The sequence below is a fragment of the Culex quinquefasciatus genome, chromosome 2 (assembly GCF_015732765.1).
Source record: "Culex quinquefasciatus strain JHB chromosome 2, VPISU_Cqui_1.0_pri_paternal, whole genome shotgun sequence".
Lineage (NCBI taxonomy): Eukaryota > Metazoa > Arthropoda > Insecta > Diptera > Culicidae > Culex > Culex quinquefasciatus.
The window spans coordinates 149,412,441-149,437,258 of NC_051862.1; the positions used below are offsets into that span (position 1 = coordinate 149,412,441).

The window sequence follows — 24,818 nt, forward strand, 5'->3', positions numbered from 1 at the left end:
ACGACATTCGCAGTGATGCATCAGACTGCATACACGGAACCGTTACAAAGGAGAAAATAACTGCATCGCACGAACCAAAACCCAAACCGAAAGTCCGCCCCATTATCTCTCTCGTGGTCGTTATCGTATCGTGGTGGTGGTGTTTTCACGTATTTATGTATGATAAATCACCTCATTTAATTAATTAACGATAAGTCAACACGCGACGACCATGGCCAAATGTGTGCGTGTGTGTGTGTGTGTGTGTGAGTTTTCGCGTGTAAAAGAAGAAACTTTGGCACAGTGCAGTTGCGCCGGCCTTAAGCCACTTTCGCCCACACACCCTTTTGTTCCGGAATGGGACACAAACAAACTCGGGGCTCCTCTTTCGGTTTCGGTTTCGTGCCACGAAGATCGCGAACACATTTCGCACATCCGCAATCCACGCGGCAGAGCATCCTCATTATTATGATTATTATCACTTCGCGGGTGAGGTTTCGGCCGAGCCGAGGAATTTGGAATTCAGTACACGCGTTGGAGTCATTGGCGTGTTAGTGTGTGACGTGCTTAAGTGTATTTACGTTTCGCGTTTTGTTGTTGTTGCTTGAAACGGATCAAGAGGAGTAACGCAAACGCTGCGAAAGCAGATCAAAGCTCCAAAGTTTGGCTGCAACCGTCGAAATAGAAAGTGACCGCCATAATTTAGCGAACGTGTGTGCGGCGATGGTATTTTATTCGGTGAAGTACCAGTATAAATTGGCAATTGGCAAGCCCACCACACCATTAAAGTTGGAGTCGTTAAACAGTAGTGCGAAACGTTTTTGCTGTTGGGAACATTAATCTGGTTTACTGCTTATAATTTAGAAAAAGATGAAACAACTAGCTATTTGTTACAATCTAGTACAGTCCAGTCTAGATTATCCGAAAGCTTTGAAAAGATACACTTCGGATAATCGAATTACCAAAAACAAAAAATCATTTTCTTTATTTTGATTATCAAACTTATTTGACAATACGGGGTCTCAGAACTCTAATTTGATGTTAAAAATAAAAAAAAAAAAAGATAAAAAATTGTTCATGGTTCGATAATTCCAAGTCTCACTCAAACCCTTGGATAACCTAAGGGACCTTGGATAACTAAGGGACCATCCATAAACCACGTGGACCTAGACCAATTCCGATACAGTCCAGCCTCGATTGCCCGAAGTGTTCACAAAAAAATCACTGTGAACAATAGAATCACAAAACAATGTTTAAATAATATTCGATAACCGAGTCTCGACCGAAATTATTGGTTGATTGACTAGCCAAACTCATCAGGCTCATATTTGGGGGAAAGGTGTGTCTAAGAGTTGCTTCGGATTTGGGCGTTCCCTTGCAAAGTTATTCATAAATGTTAGTTTATGGGATGTAAAAGCAATTTATGGCCAAAAATTACACTGTCTTTTCATTAGATTTGACCAAATTTAGGAAAATACCCAGCATTCAGGACTGTCTCATTGTTCCCCTCTGTTTTCAGCCCTTGGGTAGCAATGAGGCACTTTGATTTTTCTTCATTTAGCTTTTCAAAATCCATGGCAATCTTACAAAACATGAAGTGGAGGTGATTTTTGGCACATTTAATGAGTTTTAACTTTATTTAACCAATGATATGAAGTTATTTGGTATAATTGTAAGGTTTTTACATAATTTGAATACTTTTGAAGTTTCAAGTTGGAAAAATTGCCTTTAAATGTCCAAGACAAGTCACCTGCAATGATACAACACAAAAACATTGCATTGTTCCCCACCTGCCTTTTTGTTCCTGCCAAGTGCGGCTACAATGAGACTGTTGAATGACTTTGGCTATAGGGATCGGATCGATCTTATATTTCGGCCAATGTTAGAACGATTAAATAGAAAGAAAATGCAACAAAAAGCTCATTCTAAAATGTTTATGAAAAAAATTAACAAAATCATTGAATGTTAAAAACCAAAAGTGTCTCATTGATGACTACTTTACCCTACATGTATCTGTTAGTGTTATTATTTTGTAAACATTGCGTCCAAATCGTGTTATATCGTCAAATAACAACTTTGAGTCAAATTTGGTTAAGGGAGCCACTTTGTGCAACTTTCAATGCTTCATCTTTTGGCTTTAACAGGTCTCCAAAACTCGATTTCAATCCTAAGATATTCAACAGAAACTGTAAAAATCAAGTGCAATGTTGTCACTCTTAATAAGAAGTTGCGATCTGTTGAAAATTAGGGTGGTTCACGATAAGAGTGATTAAGAAACACGAATTTTCTCGGAATAGATATTTTGATTTTTCTTTATCTTCTACACTGGAACCCCGATGGTTTGACCCCAACTGTTGTTGTTTTTAGTCAACGGGGTACAAACTAAAAAAGTGTCAAACGAAAAGGTGACCAACCCTCGGGGGTTGAGTGTATACCCAACAAGCAAATCCAAGTAACTTTGTCCAAGACACCGAAATTTTATATCTACACAGTAAAACAAATCATGGTAATATTACATCACAATACTCACATAACTCTGAATTTGTATAAGGATCTGTAGAAATGTTGTGCAAAGCTAACAAAACCTAAACTGATCTGATTGTTTCGAAAGTTTCTTCAAAAAGCCAAAAAACCTGCGATAATAAACTCTAATGGCTTATCTACAATCACTTAGCTTAGGAATTTGAATCAATGGAAATGAATCTGAGTTTCTACAATGGAAAAGTAATCAAATAAGAAACTGACGTTTGGTTTGGAAAATTTCAAAATCTACGGTAAGTTGACGTTTCCATATCAAAGGTAAACAAACAACTGCATAGCAACGTATATCAGCCCAGCAAGTTTTCTAAGTTGATTGTGGATGACGAACGTAAATTGCAGACTTTCCTAAGTAACTACTTTACTTAGATGTTCTAAGCTAAGTGATTGTAGATAGGCCATAACTCAAATTTAGTCCTCGGCTTATCAGTCCCAGTAGCAAGTAAAAACGAATATTTTGTTTTTTATGCCCGACGTTTAAACTCTAACTGTTTTCTATTCAGAGTTTTGACAATTTCCGTAAAAAAGTCGAAGCAAAAAATGATCGCGTGTAGTGGACACTTAATCATAGCAATTCAGAATTATGTTTAGAAAAAAAATGTTCTGAGCAGCTTTCGAGCTCGTTATTGAATAAAATGTTAGATTTGGGTAAATCATTAAAATCATTTTGTGGTAAAAAAGTTGTACTTGATGTACACTAGGGTGCCCAGAATATGGGATTTTTTTCAAAACCCACTCCACAAGTTGATTATTGTTCCTTGAGCTGTTTTAGGACTCTGGGCCAAATATGAGCAAAATTGGTCAACATTTACCCATTGAAGCTCTAAGGTGAAGTTTGTATGGGAAAATTGAAAAAAATGTATGGAAAACTCAACTTTCATACGGTTTGATCTGCACGGTCCACTACTTCCATCCAAATATTCCCAAAAGTGAGATTCTTATTGAACATTTAATGCTCTACAACATTGTAGAACAGACCAAAGCTGTAAAACTTGATCCTGAAAAGTTATTAGTGATAGTCATTTTTGTATGAAAAACTAACTTAATCCACCTATGTGGTTGATGTCTTCCTCACTTTTTACCAACAATGGGTAATATTAGTGGTTTGGACACATATTTCAGCTATTTTTTTAGATCCAGAAAAATAAGCACACAGATATAACTTAAGTGGTCATAACTCGAGGCAGGGTTGCTAGATAATCAATGTTGTGGACTCGTTGGAAAGATCTTTCGATTACCTAACAAACGATGGGTCGGATGGTGGATCCGGACATCGTTTGCATACATTGAATTGAGATCCGGCTTCAAAAGAGTACATAAATATTACTTAAGTGGTCATAACTCAAGACAGGGTTGCCAGATCTTCAATGTTGTGGTTTCGTTGGAAAGGTCTTTCAATTATCTAACCAACGATGGGTCGGATGAAGGATCCGGACATCGTTTGCATACATTTAATTGAGATCAGGCTTCAAAAAAGTACATAAATATCACTTAAGTGGTCATAACTTAAGACAGGGTTGCCAGATCTTCAATGTTGTGGTTTCGTTGGAAAGCTCTTTCAATTACCTAACTTAAGATGGGTCGGTTGATTGATCCGGACATCGTCTGCATACATTTAATTGAGTTTCGGCTTCAAAAAAGTACATAAATATTACTTAAGTGTTCATAACTCAAGACAGGGTTGCCGGATCTTCAATGTTGTGGACTCGTTGGAAAGGTCTTTCGATTACCTAACCAACGATGGGTCGGATGAAGGATCCGGACATCGTTTGCATACATTTAAGTGAGATCCGGCTTCAAAAAAAGTACATAAATATCACTTAAGTGGTCATTACTCGAGACAGGGTTGCCAGATCTTCAATGTTGTGGACTCATTGGAAAGGTATCTTGATTACCTAACCAACGATGGGTCGGATGATGGATCCGGACATCGTTTACATGCATATAAATGAGATCCGGATATATGTGAAAACACATTTTTATACATAACTTTTGAACTAGCTATCGAAACTTCAAACAATTCAATAGCGATGTATGGGCCCAGCCTAAATATTTTTTAAAATTTCAAAGTGCACGTGTTTCTGGGGACCCCAACGTTTAAGCTTCCCTTGGAGTTAAGCCTGCGCAGAAATTTTGTTGATCTGTGTAATAAGATTTAAAAATGTTGATTTTTGGACTATGGACTTGGTGGCAAAACTCAATAAGTTTTCAAATATTGTTCAAATCTCACTTTAATAAATTGACACAAATTATACTGTTTTCGTTTTCTGTTACATCAGGCAAAGTAAAGAAAAATCAGATTTGACCCACTCGCCCAAATGAATCACCCCTCATTACATTGCTCGATTACATGACCCCCTTCAAAATGTCTTAGCACTCGCTAGTTTGTGTCTCAATAATCATCGTTCAAAATGGGTGCGCTCACAAACTACTCGCCGCGTATTACAATCTAATCATTCGGCTGGTTACGATTATCGGAAAACCGCAATCATTAGCATCAAAAGACTGCCGACTGAATGGAGTTGAAAAATTAACCCTTGGAGGTTCAAAACTATTTTCAACTGAAAATTTGTAACTAAAAATTAATTTATTTGTCTGAACTTGTACGTTCAACTATGATTTTTTTTTTCTGTAAATTTACGATAATATCATAATTTGACTCCTAAGGGCTTGTATAAGTTCAATCGCCGATCATTTTCTCTCAACTATTTATTCTTCGCATGGCAGAGTAATCAGCGCAGAGAAATGACTTTATTGAAAAAGCTCACAGCGATGAAGTCAGAGAAGGAATAAAAAAAACACAACAAACGTAATGTCCATCGAGCCTCCTCTCAATGATGATGCCGGTGAGAATTACACCCAAATTGACTGGTGGCGTTTGAAAATTATACAACTCGGAATCGCGCAATCCGACACATAAATAAAAGAAGACGAAGAATAAAACATCGCTCTCTTATCCGTTCGTTCACATTTTCGCGCCGGCGTCGGCGTGTTTATTTTCCTCGTGCTTATTTTTATTTGATTTTCAGCATTTTAATTTACTGACGGTCTCTGTGATAGGCTGCTCACTTGCTTGCCTGCCCCGCATGATGAAAAGGAAATTTCTTAATTTATGAAAGCGAAAACGAAGGAAAGCTCACTCAATTTGCCAAAAAAAGAAAGAAAGAGAGAAAGAAAAACTGAATTATTCAACATTATGGTAATCCCCTTCTCGTTTGTTGTTTTCTGGCTGATGAAAATCATGATGGCCAAACTCGCGTTGATGACCTCTCCTCCAGGGGTTCATCCGGTGGAGAGGTTCGAGCCACGGCCAAATGTTGGCAGTGGAGGAGGTCACTTTTCACGGCTCTATCACCTTTGCGGATCGGTTAACTTGGGCTTTCCTTGCTGGTCGGGTGGGTTTCCCACAGGGTCTTTCACCCTCAAGTGACAGGTTGTTTTTGGATGTGAGAAAATGTGGTTTGGATGAGGGCACTTAGAATTCAAATGATTCAGTGACCATCAAATTTGCGGTGTTTGAAAGTCAAATTCACTGATACTTTAAAAAAACAATTTCAAACAAATTAAATTATGGCTTAATTAATTAATTTTAGATATGGATGTTTAAGTAAAACAAGTTTCTTAGTTAATTTGGAAATTTTCAAATATGCAAAATAATTGTTTGGGTCCAGCAAAAAGTGTAATTTAAAAGTCACAGAGTGTTCATCGTGGTCCACTGAAGCTACCTGAAGCAATACCGAAGTTTAATATAGCCATCTAGACCCCCGTTGATCAGGTAGATATCCAGTGCCCATCATGGTTCAGTGAAGCTACCTGAAGCAATACCGATGGTTAATATAACCACATAGAACCCCGTTGATCAGGTAGATATCCAGGCCATGGCTTTCGGGAGTTCATGGATGACCCAAAATAATCCAACATGCCGCATAGTGCCCATCATGGTTCAGTGAAGCTTTCTGAAGCTATACTGATGGTTAATTCACCCATAAAGACCCAAGTTGATCAGGTAGTGTTGGAACCCTAACGTCTCTAGTGTTCCACGGTCTAAATCTAAGTAAACAAAGAACCCCTCGCCAAAGCAATGTGGTGAATAACTCATTGTCACTCCACACAAAACAAACACAACGTAGGGAAGTATTGTTATTTGTTACGAATTCAATCTGTGATAATTAACCTGTAAGCAAAAGTTAAAATAAACGATCTCTTCTAATCCAACCTCCGAGAAGGCAAGTTGCCTCTCTTGGAGCACCTGAAACCTTGAAGTTTTTACTTACCCGAAGTCTGGTCCGCTGCTACTTACCGTCCGCTGGAGTAGTCCGCTGCTGCATCGATGGGATTCTGGAACCTGGAAAGAAACGGTGGGTCGTCCGCAGTTTTCTGAGTCGGCCCCCTGGCCGAACATTGGTGCCGTGACCAGGATGGTCAAGCCGGAGGTCCACTGCCATCGTTTTTCACCGGTAACTATCGCCATCGCAGAAGGAATCCAGCTACAAAATGGCTCCGTCGCCATCAGTGTTTAGTGTTGAGAAGAGCCAAGTTTTGTCCGTGTAATTCAAGCAAAACATTGTAAAAGGACCTAAGTCAAAAATGTAAACAAACAGTATTTTTGCTGCAAACGATGCTAAGAACCTAAAAGTATCGCTACATATTGAAAAAAGTTCAAAAAAGATTATTTTTGTGTGAACAAAAAAAGATTTTTACAAAGGCCAAACTCATGACTTTTGGTTTGTTTTGAAGATTTTTCATAGACCCTTTGCTTCCAAGGACCAATGTGGAAACTGGGTTGTTTTGATTTCGAAGTTGTGTTAGTTTCGGAACAATAACAATGTATTTCAAAACAAAGACCGGAACAAAGTATGGCCCTTTGTTTGAAATACTAGTAAAGTAACCAGCGGCCGGGCGGAACAAAACAGCGAGGCCACGGAACAAATTTAAAGCTTCCGGCTGCGTCGAAAAGGACGACCTCATCAACCTGGACCAGGTGAGCACTGGACCGCTGAACAGTTCGGTTCGCGCAGTTTGCTCAGAAGTTCGGTCAGTGCTGGCGAGAATAACATGACGAACATTATGCCAAAAAGTGTGACCAGATCAGGAACACTTGCCAGAATTTTTTTGGTCTATTTTGGAGAAGCTGGAATAGGGTGAGTGGACAATTTTGAAAATATAGATTGCAGTAGATTAATATTTATCTTTGAACCCATATGTTTGATCCCTTAACCCCGCCAGCACCACAACCCTGGCTGTCCTCGCTGAACTCATTCACGGAGCACGGAGGCTGCACGCAGATTGCGCGTTGCCAACGGGCATCTCCCACCTTCGGCTTCGACAGCAACGACGTGTAACCGGAGAATATACCCCTCAATTACTACGCCGGAGATCAGCCCAACCGACGACGTTCAGAACAACCCGGCAATTGTGTCAAGCGCTGATGACCATATCCATGGCCTCACGAGTAAGCTTCCGAGGAGAAGCTGCTTTTGTTTCGTTCCATTGGGAGGTACAAGTCAGCACTGTTCCGGAATCAGAAAACTTTGTCGGTTGAGTTGCCAACGGAGTCTATCTGTAACTGTAATTCGTCATGTGATGAGATCAAGGATATCTATCTGCAGAATTGCCTTGCTGGTGAAGATCGTGGCCGAGACAGTGGCCAAAACTCAGGGCGACCATGCCCGGAATCTGCTGGCCAACTCGAGCATCCATGAACTGCTCGAAAAACAGCTGCGCCAGGGCGAGGACACGGTCGAGGCACTGCTGACGAACACAACAAGGAGCTGGAGAGGGCCGGTGGGCTGTTGAAGGAAACGCTGGAGCGGACGGCCGCGGTGGCCGAGGGGTTGAAACAGCTGTCGGAGATATCACTGCCCAAGGTTGGGTCACCGGGGCCGGCGTTCGAGTTTGGGAAAGGCTGTGTTTCCCTTACAACAAGATGGAGCGATTCCGAAGGAGAAAGCTTCTGATATTGGTACTGTGAATTAAATTCGTTAACTTTGATATAAACTTACTGTTGGTTTCTCATTTTAGCAAGCTTGGACATATCACAAATTACGCTCAAAGAATTGGAATCAATTCTCTCTGAGCACAACAAAAATCGACAGATCAAACTGTCCTACGATAACGTTAGGACTCCAGCACCGACGGTCAAGAAGATTGACCCGGTAAAACCGAAGCCCGTTGAGTACAATGTTCCACCACCGATAACGAAGGATGAAAAAGTAATAGCCGACCGGGCGTGGCAAAAAGCATCAGCAGTGACATCGACAATCTGGTGTCGATGCTAAAAGTGTGGGACGTGTTCCCCGCGGGCGTGTTCATCGACAACGTGGTGGCGGTGGCCAAGCGAGAGCTCAACTGGGAGGTTGATTACACCCGGGAGGCGGAGTACACGGAACGTTTTGCGGAGATGATTCAGCACATGCCCGAGTTTAGGGTGCCCAAGGTGATCCGCGAGCTTACGTCGCAGTACGTGCTGACGACGGAACTGGTGCCGGGGGTGCCCATGGATAAGTGCTTTAATTTGAGGTGAGTTTTTTTTTTGCGTCGTATTTTACAGTCATTTAACACTTCAAATCTCCGCCCCCAGCCAGGACCACCGCGACCACATCGCCCGCTCGGTCATGAAGCTGGTGCTGAACGAGCTGTTCACGTTCCGGTGCATGAAAACCGACCCCAACTGGTCCAACTTTCTGTACAAAGCCAGCACGCGGCAGATCATGCTGATCGACGCGCTTCTACCAAAAGCCGTTCATGGACGACTACATGAGGGTACGAGTAACTCTATTTTTAGTTAATTTTACGATTAATTTTTATTAATTTTCGTATGTCATTGAAGCCGCCACCCGAAACGACCGCCAGCGCATTTTGGAGCTGTCGCGCAAGATGGTCTTAACCGGGTACGAAACCACGGCCATGGAGAATGCCCACGTGTACGCGGTGCTGATTCTGGGCGAAGTTGTTTAGTGTTTAGCGTGAAGGGTGAGTTTGAGTTTGGCAAGCAAAGCACCGCCAAGAAGATTGCCGCGCTGGTTCCGGTTATGATCGCCCTTCGGTTGTGTCCACCGCTGAAGGAAATCTACTCGCTGCACCGTAAGCTGTCCGGAGTGTTTCTGCTGTGCGCCAGGTTGAACGCCAAGATTAACTGCCGGCTCCTTTTCCAAGAGGTTGCGAGCAACTACAAATTCGACTAAATAGTATTTATTAGAGAGAAATAAAAGTATTGCAGTTTTGCAAGGTTAGCTTAAGATTTATTTCGCGCTTATTCCTTCGACCGTAACCCTGTCTTCTGCAGTGCCTGTTTCACGCAGGTCATGATATCGATCGCCAACTGGCAGCGATTCTCGTTCTCAACCCCGATGCATTCATCTGCAGCTTCCTCGACGATGCGCTGTCTCAGCTGGTCCGTTCCAACGACCACCCTCATAAGTGCCAGATAGCCTTCCTTCAGAAATCGCCTCCCATCCAAAACGCCATGCTGTTGCTGAACACACGACTGCAAACATTTCTGGACCCTCGTTACGGGCTCAACCGCCGTTATCAAAACCTCAACGTCCCCATCGGAGGCACCTCCCCTCCTCTTACAACTTTGCGCCAAATTTCGTCGTATTTGGAGCAGCTCGTCGTCCGTCTAGAATTAACACAACTGTTGTACACGCCCTAGCCTCACAGTTCAAACCCAACGTTGTTACCTGCGCAAAAGCGTAAGCTGCAAGGAAAAACACCAGAGCGACCGCTAATTGCCAACGATTCATCTTATCTTTTTTCGGACGGAATCGGACACGAGTGCACTAGAGAATAAACTCAAAAAAATTGGAATATGTTTCAAAATATCACAATTTATTTAATTTTGAATCCTTCAAACTACCTGGCCACATAAATCTTACAAAATTCCAAGTGTTCAATCGAAATCAGCAAGATTCCTGCATCGCCTTGAGCTGCTTCTCTCCGGACCGATGTAGATCACGTGTGCGTATTTCGTCCGGGTACGATTCCTTGTAACTTATGGCCACTCCCTCAAATATCCTCGCTACCGGTCTCTTCCCTACCATGCTATATCCAGTTTCATTTGTTGCTCGTGTAGATGAAACGGCTGCCGTGAGGCTTCTCGGATAAAATCGACTGCAGCCGGAAAAGTCGTGTGTTTTTCAGAACCGTAGCAGCAAAATCGGTCGGCACATTCCAAAAAAAACATCGGCTTTGATTCCTAACAACTCTTTCCGCTCCCAGACTCGCCTAGAACGTTTTCTCCGGCGCTTTTCACCGGGGACTTTTATTCTTCGTCAGTGTCGAACAGTTTGCCGTGAATGGTACGTCCAGCCTTATCCAACTGAACAGTTTTTTGGGAACGGATGTCGTTTCAGTCAGCACCTAGATGGCAATAAATTCTGCAACTTAATTTTTCAGGAATGAGCATTCAGCAGAAGCAGTCTTACCTGCGGTTGTTCAGACGGTCTTGTATCCCATTGCATCTATGATCACCTCACCTCAGCAACGCAAAAATCTTTCGAAATACTCAAATAATGATAAAAACGCTGAAACATTAAATTTAATGCAAAAGGCCAAACATGAGAATGAAATTTGTTTTGGTTCGGTCTTTTGACCGCGGGCCGAATAAACAAAGCATAAACAAAAACAAACTGGCTTCGTGTTAGGCCAGGGGCCAAAATGGAAAATGAAACTTCCACTGTTTTCAAAGAACATAAAACGCAAAGGGCCAACTCGCTCCGCATGGTGCAAAATATTTTGTCAGGGCATATGTTGCTTTTTTATCAATTTTCTCGAATAAAATATATTTTTCGATAATTCTAAGTACAAGACAATGTAGTCGTAATAGTTTTCCACCATTTAAGTGAATAATCTTTCCAATAATCTTAATCCTCTTAAATTAGGATTTGGAAATCTTTTTCCAAACTTCATCTTGATTTTTCTCAATGTTATGAAAATGGACTTTGAACCTTTTACAATGTTTTGCTTGAATTGTTCTTCTGCAAGGCCATTTGGGTCAAGTTTTTGTCGATTCGCTCGCAAGATGAGAGTCCTACCGCCTCCGAGCGCGGATCTTGGAACTCTTGAGCGGGTGAATCACGGAGCAACAAGCTTCCACTGTGGGACCCATTGCGCCGGAACGTCGGGTTTGTGCTGTGCGTAGGCAAACCGGGGTTGCCCAGCGTCAACCTTTAGACAGCAAGCTTGTCTGTCTGCGATTGCTTCCCGTGGGGACAAAGCACACGTGCGTAGCACAAAAATGACCGCTTCAACCATTTTCTAGTTTAGCTTGTGACCCAGAAAACAAATTTAGAAATTAGGAGAGCAATTCAAAAACATTCGTTTTTGGTGGGGAGTATGTTGAAACCCTAACGTCTCTAGTGTTCCACGGTCTAAATCTAAGTAAACAAAGAACCCCTCGCCAAAGCAATGTGGTGAATAACTCATTGTCACTCCACACAAAACAAACACAACGTAGGGAAGTATTGTTATTTGTTACGAATTCAATCTGTGATAATTAACCTGTAAGCAAAAGTTAAAATAAACGATCTCTTCTAATCCAACCTCCGAGAAGGCAAGTTGCCTCTCTCGGAGCACCTGAAACCTTGAAGTTTTTACTTACCCGAAGTCTGGTCCGCTGCTACTTACCGTCCGCTGGAGTTGTCCGCTGCTGCATCGATGGGATTCTGGAACCTGGAAAGAAACGGTGGGTCGTCCGCAGTTTTCTGAGTCGGCCCCCTGGCCGAACAGGTAGATATCCAGGCCATGGCTTTCGGGAGTTCATGGATGACCCAAAATAATCCAACATGCCGCAGAGTGCCCATCATGATTCAATGAAGCTACCTGAAGCAATACCGATGGTTTATTCACCCATATTCACCCACGTTGATCCGATAGATATTCATGCCATGACTTCAGGGAGTTCAAGGATGACCCAAAATATTCCAACAAGCCACAAAGTGTTCATTGTGGTCCACTGAAGCTACCTGAAGCTATACCGAAGGTTAATATGGCCGTTGATCAGATAGATATCCAGGCCCGGACTTCCGGGAGTTCCTGGATGACTTCGTCCATTCTAACAGATCGCAGAGAGTCCGTCGTACAGACACCCGTTGAACAGATAGATATTCAATTCGTAACTTTCGGAAGTTCTTAGTTATCCAGAACATCCCAATATGATCCATAGGTTGCTGATGGTGCTCGGAGAAAAAAGAGTTCCCAAAATCGTGAACAAGCTTTCATGAAAATGGGGACCACAAACAAAGTGTTCAAATCCCATGGTATGATTTCCAAAAACGTACCATGGGATTTGAACACTTTGTTCGTGGTTCCCGTTTTCATGAACGCTTGTTCACGATTTTGAGTCCGCGTCATTTTGAATTCTTCGCGTAATAAAAACCGCGTAAAAATCCGCGCAAAAGGAGGTCGCGTATAAAGAGGTTTGACTGTATTGAACTCAGAAATTCATGATTTTTGGTAAGGGTGTAGCAGAAAACAACGGCGCGACGACGAGGGTTCGCAAGCAAGAAGGCACCGAGTCGAAAAGCGGATCGCGTAGAGAACAGATCGTTTCATGTAAATAGATCGGAAAATACAAGTTTCGTGCTAGTGAAAATCAGTGTTTTGTCCCCCCAAAGAAGCTTGAGTTTTTAACAGTCCGTTCAAGTTGAAGGACAGTCTCCCTCTTGCAATACCGTTGCCAGGAGCCGCAACACTTACTATTGGTCAATTTGACACAATCAATTAAAATTGTACACTTTTAGACTGATATTTGTAAGAAACATGGGGACTTTGGTGGTAGTCAACCAGGTTTTTAAAATAACTTTTTTAAATAAAACTATTTAGAGCGCTATTGAAAAAATCTTTCGTGGACAAATTTACGTGGACATTGTTTGCCCTCCTGGAGTACATGTTTGATAATAAAAATCAAAATCCTATCAATGTCACCTCAGAAATTTACGGTTTACGGCAGTGATGATTTTGTTGGTAACTTTAGACCTAAAATAAAAAAAAACTATTTCAACAAAATTTTAATCTTTTCGACAACTGCATTAATACAAATTGACCAACTAGTCAATCAACAAATCTCAACCTTTTGCTCAGGCACGCGACTTCCGCCTTAAATTCGACCCATAAACAGTGTCTGCCCCCTTAAACAGACACCATAAATCACTAACCACAAACTCCTCGTTTTCCTCCCATCGTGCAATAGCGAATTCAGCCAGCGAGCCAGAAAAATTTCTCCTCACAATACGCATACGGTGTGTGAGTATTTTTGCTTTTCCCCCCGATTTGGGGAGCTAGGGCATGCCAACAAAACGCCGCGGCGGCTCTAAATTCGAACGGCACAAATTTTATGGCACCCCGAAAGCATAGCAATAGCAAGTTGGTTGGTTGGTTGGTGGAGTTGAGTCAGTCAGTCAACACAGCAGTAGTAAGTTTGCTGCAGAGGTTTCCAGTCGATACAATTTAGGGAAATCTCTGGAAATTAGAATTTTTTGTAATTTTGGACGGGTCCTAAAGAAACAATGTGTATGCAACCAACCAAACGGGACCACGCGGTCGCTTCTTACAAATTGAGTTGTTTCCATGTATTTTTAGATATACATTCTATACATCCAAATAACTCGCATTGGCATTTGGAAGGTGTTAGCTCTGCCGAGCTTCGGTGACCCATTTCTACGCTGGCTAGCCGAGCGCGAGGTACTTCAGCTTTATCGACAAGCCCCGCCCTGAAGAAAGTTTGGACCAATCGGATTCAAACGTTATTTAGAACTTTCGAACCCTTGTCAAATGGACAAGGATCCAGCGCGTATATAGTTGATAGTAACAGTATTCCTAATTCCAGTCGCGAAGGCATAGTGGTTAGCATTTATGCTTACCAATCCAAAGGACGGGGGATCGAACCCCGACTCAAGCGACTTTGATTTTTCGTTCATGTTCAAAGTTTCAAGATTTATTTTTCCTATACTTTCTCGGTGGGAGCAGATGGGAATCGAACCCAGGACCATTCGCTTACAAAGCGAACACCGTGACCAGTCAGTCACGGCCGCTCCTTTAGACGTCCCTAAAGAAACAATGACCCAAAATTGACTCAAAACTATGTAAACTAAATTGGTTATTGCCATAACTGCTTTGAAGCATTTTTGAGTCGTATTTGAACTCAATGATAAAAAGATCTACTCTGGACTGTTTATTCTAACATAAGGGTAGCGTAAAATCAGTGTGGAAACTACCAATTTCCCAGAGAATCAAACTAACTGGAAGTCAGCAGTGTGTTGGCACGCTTCAGAAAATGCAAACAAAACACTCGACGGAACCACCACCAAACCCACAGAGTTTGCGAGGGCAAAAATTTCTCTGCACAGCTTCAAAACACCACACCTTGGCTGGTGTGGAATTAATTCCCTGCACGTCCCGCGCTACGACACGGTTCGTCTTGGAGATTCCACGGAGCTTTTGGTGTACGAGCGCGCGCTACCTTTTTCGCAACCACGAGCTATTCGGGGTTGAAGTGGCGTGGTGTGCGATGAGCTGTCACCGGATCAACCGCTGTGACGATTTCGGAGTCATAGCTGTGGAACCTCGTGGGTGTGGGTTTGAGAGACCCCCCCTATGACCGTAAATCAACCCGCACGCCAAGTTTCTATTGAGGTTCGTACTTGACTGTTTGGTTGCGTTGATTGCTATTTGGTTAGATCTTGAACGTCCAAACGAACGACACGATCGAGCAAATCTTCCAGGCGCCGTTAAAGCCCTCCAAAATTCGGGAATAATGTCCACCGCTGTTGAACGCCTCCGTCCTACTCCAATGACCACAAGAAATCGGCTCAAGTGTAACAAAAGTCCACTCCACCGCTCAGAGAATGACTTTGAACTCTAATACAAACCGTTCAAGACACCCTTCTTCGTGTGCTGCTACCCCCGCTCTGGCTCAATTAAAAGACCTGCGCTACCCACTTGTACTCTCTGGCCATACATGGGGGGTTACAGCGACCAGAGTCTACGGAAGGTGCGCGCGACATACGCGATCAGCGAGATTGAGTCTTGAGTCAACAGCGCAAAACTCGATCACTTGACAAGGTCAAGTAGCTAATAACAATTCAACGCGATTTGAATCGGGCCCAACTTGAACCAACACACAGTGTAGTTGCTGGTCGAACCGGAAACTTTTAGTCGATTGCTCGAGTGGAACAACACATCAAAATACACTGACTAAACAGCGAAAACAGTCAGTGTGCTGGAGGTTTGATGAGTTTGTACGACATGTGTTTTCACGCAGGTTGTTGTTTTTTTTTTTCGATGATAGATGTTACCTGATATTACTACTCGAGAAGCAACGAGTGATCTGCATCGCAACCGATAGGTATCGAGTGTCCAAGGTATCAATGCACTCATGCAAGAAATGACAAGGGATTGGATTGGCATTGCGATATCTATAAGCAGCCCAGAACATCTCAATAAGGATCTTGTAAATTTGATTGGAAATGACTTGTGGAGCCAACTTTTTTAGATAAGATTAAAAAAACCTTATAAATAAGTCTTTAAGATATCAAAGTCTAAGACTTGCAAAAATAAGTGGAAAATGTATTTTCCGTAAAATTGTGCAGCTTTGGTGCCTTGAGAAATGGGGAGGGCCAATTCTTTGGCTTGGTCAAAAAATAGGGTGAATACGATTAGGGTGTTTTTGTCTTCTACAATATTGTTTGATCAATCCAAGCAAGTTTGTCGAGGACGCAAAAATTTTATCTCGTAATCTTAGTCTTCTACGACCAAATTCAAAGAAATCATCTACATCAACCCTTCAAACATCATTTTCTTGAGCTTCACAATTCAAGGATAATTTCTAGAGAAGAGTGATATTCGAGGCACTTTAAGAGATTTTCGAATTTCATTAGGGTGGTCCTATACTCTATTCCCTTGAAAATTAGACATTTTAAATTAAAATATCTCCAGTTCAAAGAAAAATATCCCTGATATTCTTTCAGCGATTGCTTGTAGAGCTAGATCTCCCTTTCGAATACAACGTTGCTCATAAAATTTGGCCTGCGCTTTTTCGAGAAATTTATGTTTTAAAATTGCATCTTTATTACCTTGAAATGGCTGTAACTTTTGATCCTTGAGTCTAAATTGACTTTCCAAAATACGACGTCTGTTTTTAAGAGCTTTAAAGGTGCCCCTTGTGATTTGATTTTGAAAGGTGCCCCGAAATTGCTTCCTCTAAATTTGGTCGTAGAAGGCGTAGATACCAAAGCTCCAGAACGGCTTAATTTTCCGGAAAATCCATTTCCGCTTAATTTTGCTAACCCTGTGCACTGTTTTGAGATATTATGGCAGGGGTGCCCAACCTTTTTGCCCTGCGGGCCAGATCTGACTTTTCTAAACCAGTGGCGGGCCGGATCAAAAGTTTGATAAAAGTTGAAAATGTAAACTTTTTTTTAAATTTAAGGTTCTTTCAAGTCTAGAGTTTTTTGTTAAGTGTTTTGTATGTGTCCTATCAATAAATAAACTAGTGTTAGTTCATTACCTTATTTTTAGAAAGATAAATTTCAAAAATATGTTTATTTGATTTTTTTTGTTTAAAATTGTTTGTGTAATTGCTTATGAAAAAATGTATTTTTGCTCGCTGATTTCTTTACTTATTTTGGACTTTTTTAAAAATTCTGCAATTTTTTGCAGCAATCTTTATTTTCAGTATTGACTAAATTGACTAAATAAACTTTATCACTGCAAAGTTTTACTTTAAAAATACTTTGTTTTGCTTACACTTATTAAAAAAATCAATTTTAATCAAGTTCCTCAAAAAAGAAAAGCTTCATTTTGCAGTAAACATGGTACAAATTGTAAAATTTTAAATTAAATGTCTTTTGTGCATTTTTAGACAGCGATACAAGTTTATTTTTCTTTTAACATTTTTACAAAATGGGTAATTTCGTTATCTTGCGCCATTTTACAGTTTATTGGTTGATTCTGAAACTTTCAATAAAGAAATGACATTATGCATTCGAAAGAAAAAATATTTAAAAATTACAAAGCCAGTTGAATTCACAAGATTTTATCGCAAAAAAAAATGATCTCGAGTTTATTTTTTTTTATTTAGACACTCAATTTTTTTATTTAATATTTCATGATCAGCGTTAGAAGCCGGTAATAGAACTATTATTAAAAGTCGTCGCGGGCCGGATGAAATGGCTTCACGGGCCGGACGTTGGGCAGGCCTGTATTATGACATTATCTGACTTCACAGAACATTCCTTGGTCAGTTAAAAAACATTTGTCATGAAATAATACTCCAGAGACACTTTGAGTACCGTCAGTGGGGGTGACTATGGGTCAAAAAACGATACACCTCTCGTAATTTCTTAATAACAAAAACAATTTAAACAACATTGAAAATCTTTAAACGTAGATTTGTTCTTAGATAGTTTACTGACATTTTCCCAAAATTTTTGATTTTGATGAACACTACCTTGAATGCCAATAGTTTGAAAATTGACCCAATCTCACCCCTTAGAAGGGGTGACATTAGGTCAAATGAAACTAAAATGATGCTCAAATACAACGATATGGTAAAAACAAGTCATCCAACAGTGTTTCTTGTTCGAGGGAATCGTATTGACATGCTACAATGTTTGAAGTGGAGATTTTCAAACATTTGGGTAGTTTTCGAGCAATTCTAACAAAAGTATTAGAAAAATGATTTTTCGAGAGGTCATTTTTGGCCAAAAACGTACCTCAACTTTAGACAGCTGCCAAAATAACAGGATTTGTTCTAGGAACGAGATTTTTTCAGCGAAGTCATCTTAAGATGTCCCCTACACAACCCTTTTAACAGAACTCAGTTTCAATGAGAAGAACCTGAGAAATAGTAAAATCCGTAAAAAATCACTTTGACCCAATCTCACCCCCCAGACCCAATGTAACCCCCACTGACGGTACGTGTATGAACCGGAAAAAAGTGGGAATGTTTCGTGTAAAAAAAAGTTTAATTTTATCTACGAAAATGCGATATACATTCGACTCTCTGGTTGTCGATCTTCTCCTGTCAATATTTTTCCATCTGTCGATGGTTTCTTCTGTCCCTTCAAACCAGTGGTATTCGAGCGAGAAGGAGGAAAGCGTTGCTCGCTCGCAAACGAGAGAAAGAACTTGTAGCGTCTCGTGCTAGACGTTCGTTCCATGCTAGATTTTTTTTTCAGATGAGCTTAAACTGTGGCGGACTGTCTACAAACATTGATGAATGAAATTATTAGTCCAAACATATAAACCGAGATTAGTGTAAGTAACATTAATGTTAGAACTCGAGGGAGAGGAATGTTTCTCGCAAGAGCGCGAGAATACCAACACTGCTTCAAACTGTATAATGCGTTGTTCTCTTTCTTCGATCTCCTATTTTGAAAGATTACTTCTCCAATGGCTCCTTAGATATTCTGTTGTAATTTTGCCGCTTTTTCGTAGCTTGTATTATAATAGTCATTTTCTTTGTGAAGTGGAGCTTTAAAGAGAGTTTGACAATCGTTCGAATATATTTTCTAGAATTTTCATGTGTTTATACGAATCATCTAGTAATCCGATCAAACCATTTACCTTTTCTGACAGTGGTAGGTGTGATTTGCTATGGGGAAATCTAGAGTTTAATTTGAAACATAAGTAGAAATAGATAGCTAAACCCTATACTATCAAACATGGTTAATAATCGAACGGATTACTAGACGAATAACTGGGTATAAAAAAAAATTGTTCTGTAAACCGATTTTCCTCTTCCTCGACTGAACCTTCGATATCGACAATCGGAGAGTAAACATAAATACCTGTTGAATTTTGTGATTCTACTCCATCAATACCTAAACAATCAAATTTGGAATGCTCATAACTTGAAACTAAATGAAAATCAATTGTTTTTTTTTTGTATTAGTCAAACCCATACAAAGTGATTGCCTTATTACTTCAACTTTGGAGTATTCAGTATCTGAGATAGGATCTGAATGATATATCTCTACATTTGAGTCACAATTGGGTTTCTTATACTATATTAAAACATTTCCCATGATTCCTCCCTTGGACTCCGCTTTCTCGATACCGATTGAGTAATTAATTCTAGTACTTCTTGCAGTATTCTCCCTTTTCGACCTCCTCAGCTAATTTGGCTACTCAGCTTCACTGTCTTAACTTGACCCAACGACGAGGGCCGCTTCGTCAGACACGGAAGAGAGCAGCCTGCTCCAAGCACCATTAATTTACGAGCTTCTCCGAGGTCTTTCGATCGTGGCTCATTTCCTCTACGCGGTTTCCATATAAGTCGATTTGATGGGGTGCAATTTGTGGGCCCCAAAACCAGCCAGCTGTGGAGCAGATTCGCGCCGGATTCATTAGTACGACAAACCACGGCTCGCGCTCGCATGCACGGCCAAATTATTTTATTCACCTGGCCTTGACTAATCAATCAACGTCCGGCTGCATCTGAAGACTACACCTTAAGGTTCGGCATAGTTTTGCTGCCGCTGCAATCGAGGAGGTATTTATGTTTGGAATTCCAAACTGGGTTATCGTAAGCCGTGCCTTGTTTAACACTAATTAACTGTTATCGTGCATCTACCGGTGTTCCGTCCCATTGATAAATACGCCGGCTCTCTGTGAGAAACTGGGCAAAACTAAGCCGGCCTAAACTATTATCTTATCAAACGGAAAGTCGTTACAAACTGGGTCAAAAACGGGGAAAGCACTGAGCTGTGCGAGCGTTGGTTCCAGATTAGCGCTCCATCATTCAACTTTAAAATTTTATGTTCGTTTACCATTAGTCAGACCACAACAACAAACGAAAAACCCAAATCTCCACTTTGCAGAGTAGGACGGAAGCTGGGCCAGGAAAAAAACCTAATATCTCACAGATCTCGTCTCAAGAGCGGTGCATCATCATCATCCTATCGGCCGTCTTCATAGGGTTCAGAACGTGAGAAGAGGATGAGATTTTTTTACTAGTTTGAGGGGAGAATCAAGGTTACCAGCTTGAGTGGCTGTTGAAATCTTTCGTTTCGTTGATCCGGCCTGAACGCGGCGTCGCGACGGACGTTGGGATGGACCCTCGAAATATTCGTGAGAATTTTTGGCAGGTGGGCTATTGGCACTTGGCTGTGGCCCGAGGGAGTTATGCAGTTAAAAGGTCGATTGCTGGTCGTGAAAAACTTGATTTCTGGACTGATGCCCTTCTTCTTCTAGAATTGAGTAGGTTGAAATATCAAATTTTCATCGAGTAATCTAAAACAACTAAGTATCTGCATCCCCCCTGTAACCGATTTCCGTTACTCCGTATAATGTGAGTGATACTTGTAATTTGTGCCAATTTGTAAAACTAACAACTTAGTCAACCCGACGACGTTCATCTCGCTAATGACACCCGACGACGCTATCAACAGGTCAGCAGCTCCACACTGTATGCAGTATAGGACGGACTGCGTTCAGAATGATGAAGAATTGTTTGCACAAACATCGCTAAAAACATCTCGCGCTTCTCGAGCCTAGGCTGATACCTCAAAACCGCCTCCGGCTTTTGCGCGCGTCATCTCAAACGACTTGTGGCACGCGGATCGGGAGACAAATGACGGTAATTTCCATTCATAAAAGCCTGCATGGAAGTTGGAAGTACTTGGAGGAGTAGTACCTACCTACAAGTCGTCGTTGGCGGAGATCGAGCCAAAGATCGGCCCCAGCAGATCAAGTGCACTTGGCGCGAACGTTCGTCGTCGTCGTCGTTGACTTGACCGCCAGCCACTTCCAGAAGTGGCTTGCAGTCAACCACCAACGGCAGACCAGGACCGGTTTTCGGACGCGTTCTTGTTCGGGCGCGGATCGCGTCATTGAAACGTAAATAACTGCTTGCGGATCGTGTCGGCGGCGGCGGTGTTTGCATGTGGAGTAGCAGATTGGGCTGAACGTTGTAATTTTATACTGTTGATCAAAGATCGGGAACGATGATGGCGATCGAGGGGGCATCGTCAAGTCTGCAACGTGTATAGGAAAAAGTGCTAAAGATTTACGGGCGAGATGATTTTTAGTACTACAAATTGGTCTGTTTTTGAAAGATCCTTGAAATTGATCCGTATCAAATGAGGTCAATGTGAACTGCAACCCTGTTAAATTGCACAACTCGACATTTTTGAAGTTTATGTCAGTAAACGCTTCTTTTTTGTCAAGGTATGATAGATTTGGGCTCCATTTAATCATTATTTATGAACAAACTTCACTTGAATTACTGATACTTTTACATTACCGAAAAACATTCATGTAATTTTTTTTATTAATTGAATAATATTTCTAATCACATATATTTTTTATTTTTTTCAGGTAAGTTGCAAGACACCTCATGTAACCCATCAGATATTTTTCAACTGTAATGCACACCTAATAGGTAACGTAATTTTAAAATTCATACTTTTTTTAGTTCATTTATTTTGCAAAAGGTTTACATTAAAAATGGTGTGATGAGCAATGAAAAGCAATGAAATGCAATGACAATCCGGATGACGCCCTTACAGAGTTTCAACGAAAATCTAAGTACATAATATGTACTTAGATTTTCGTTGAAACTCTGTAAGGGCATTAACAGGATTCAGAGCTATGATTTTTTGAAAATAAAATTCGGGTTTTTCGACGCGCCACGGGTACCAAGATTTTTGTAATTAAAATACGCAACTTTTGGTACCCTAACATGTATAGGTCATCGCTGAAATTTTCGAGTTAGCAGTGAAAAAAGTTGATTTTTTGCCCATTTCGTCAATTTCCCGTTTTCGCGCGCGGTGCGTCGAAAAACTCGGATTTTATTTTCAAAAAATCATAGCTCTGAACCTCGCACAATTTTTGATATGTTATGTAAAATTGTCTGAGGTATCCGTTAAAAATATTTTCAGATATGGTCCAGACACCGTCAAAACGGCATTTGATGTTTTCATAAGACTTTTTCAAATGTTAGGCTAGATTTGTGAAACTTCACATTATTTTTTCTTGGAAGTCAAACTTATCATCTTTCTTTTGCACCCAAGACAGCTGAAATCGGTTGAAATGGAGCGAAGTTATGATTTTTTGAAAAAAGTGGTTTTTGTGAAAATCGACGAAAATGGCCATTTTTCGGACCACCCTAACACGGCATAGGTCACCCTAATGGGCAAACAAAAAAATACGGGTCTAATTATTTTGGCCAGGGAACCCCCAGAAAAATTTTGAGCCAAATCGAAGCACTTTTATTTTTTTTCTTTAACTTTCATATGGAACTGCTGTATAATCACCGTTAGAAACATCATCAATAGAAAATCTTACAACGCTCACTATGAGTAAAATCGGGAGGGAACATGGCTATCCTCTCTCGCGCACGGAAGATCGCTAAAAAGAATTTCAAAAAATCATCATCTTAAGTACTCGGCGGAACTTTTTTTGTCACTTTTTGTAGATGTAGACAATGTATGTAAACAAAACGAGATAAATAATTTTTGGTGATGCCAACAAGGAAATTCACAAAAAAATGAATTTCGTGATCGTTCGGGAGTGATTTTCTATCGCGTGTTTCGCCTTTTCTTTCTTTCGCGGGTGAAGAATGTTCGCAGACAAACATGTTTTTTTTTGCGATTATTCCATCGCTGCTTACAAATATTATTGTGAAATGTGTGAATTTCTTTGATGAGCAACAAAAGTTTTTTTTCTTAGAATTCATCTTTAAGCCGTTTAAAGATATAGCTGCCAAAAACCAAAATGAAAATACCAGCCTATGAAAAGTGATTTAAAACGAATACAAGTTTTTTATTTAAATTATTTTAAACTTAAGTAGTTTCTTTAAAATTAAAATGTTTTTTTTTAGTTTTTGGCAGTTTTCAAACATTATAATTTCTTGTTTTTAAAGATAATATTTTACATTCTCTCAAACATGAGCAGTTCATTGGAAAAAAAGTTTTTAATGTTTCAAATTAAGCTGTGCTTTGTTTAATCAAAAACGAATTCATGTGATTTTTTACGTTCTTTCAAACTTTTCTTGGAAATATGGAAAGATTTTTTAAAGAATTTCTTTGAGTTTCGAATATGAGCCGTCATAGTTTTTTTTGCAGGATTGAATACCTTTAAACCTAAGCACAACTAGAAAAAAAATTGTGAGGATTTGTATCGATTTTTTAGAACATTTTTACTAACATATTTTTTTGAGTTTTTAATCTTTTTAAGCATTCATACAACTTTGACAAGTTCTTTCACAAGCTATGAAACAATTTTTTGTTGTGAGTTTTGCTTTTTTTCAAGCAACAAAAAGTTATTTGACTCCTTATCTGAGTAGATTAGTAGAATGGGTTTGCATGGGGGTAATGAAAAATGGTAAAAATGAAATCTTTAGGAATTTATAATGTTTTGCAGACCTAGAAAAAAATAGTGTGTAAAATTTACACTTTTTACAAACTTTGAAGCCTTAATAATGATTATAATTCATTGATATCAATTAATAGAAAATTGAACAGGTTGATTAAGTTCATTCAAATTAGCTAAAATAGTATAGATCAAACAAGGAAGAAGAATCACTGAAAGATCGAAAACTTTTTAAGTTAAAATAAAATTTTAAGTGGCCATATCTCGGAAACGGTGCACTTTATCCAAAGTTCTTCTTTTCGATTGCAAATTCAGTTTTAAATTAAATTTTAAGTTTATCACAATTTAAAAAAAATCAAGCCCAGCAGTAATTTTTTAGCAGTAGCAGGTTTTGTCCCCTGATACATACCATACTTAGAAAAAAAACAGAGTTTGGGAAATTTGATTTTTATGAACAAAATTAATTTGAAAATCGACCAAAAAAAGTCACTGAGTCATTTTTTTCTGAATAGTCCTCATCAATACCTACAACTTAGCCCAAGACACCAAATCGATCTGAAAATTCCTTCAAAAAACATAGATTTTCGAATATTTACGTACGTAGCCTTGTATGGGTCACCCAATGACACAAATTTGCTTCTTTGGTCAAAAGAAAGCCCTTCACAATGTTCGAGCCGAAAAAAATAAAAGATAAAAATGCACAAAATCGGTCCCAACACCAACCTGAAATACCTCTAGAAATACGTTCGCTCTGAGAACGGTCGTTTGACATTCTACAGAGATTCCGATCATCTCTCTAATGATTGCATTCAAATGATTTCGGTCACCACGCAGCAAACACAAGTACGAGAGAGACGAAAAACGAGAGAAAGAGAAAGAGCACGTTGTCGGGCGCCTGCTTGAGTGGCGCTCATTTTTCGTTCGTTTCGTCTTTGTGTTTACGTTTACCGACCGTCGCCAAGCAATGACGGTGGTGTTAGGCGCTG

At 40.3% G+C, this 24,818-nt stretch overlaps 2 protein-coding genes and 1 pseudogene across 2 annotated transcripts in view; 2 read left to right on the forward strand and 1 right to left on the reverse strand.

The window, feature by feature from the left end:
* The window catches only part of LOC6032922 (rho GTPase-activating protein conundrum), a 167,915-nt gene that overhangs the window by 23,964 nt on the left and 119,133 nt on the right, over positions 1-24,818 (forward strand). The gene's annotated exons all lie outside the window — the stretch shown is intronic.
* On the forward strand, positions 8,015-9,714 carry LOC119766350 (annotated as a pseudogene).
* Positions 9,770-10,262, reverse strand: LOC6050689 (general odorant-binding protein 28a). The gene is made up of 2 exons (XM_001867218.2): positions 10,200-10,262; positions 9,770-10,138 (listed from the first exon to the last, which is right to left on the reverse strand). The coding sequence occupies exons 1-2, from the start codon at positions 10,260-10,262 to the stop codon at positions 9,770-9,772; spliced, it is 432 nt and encodes a 143-aa protein (XP_001867253.2).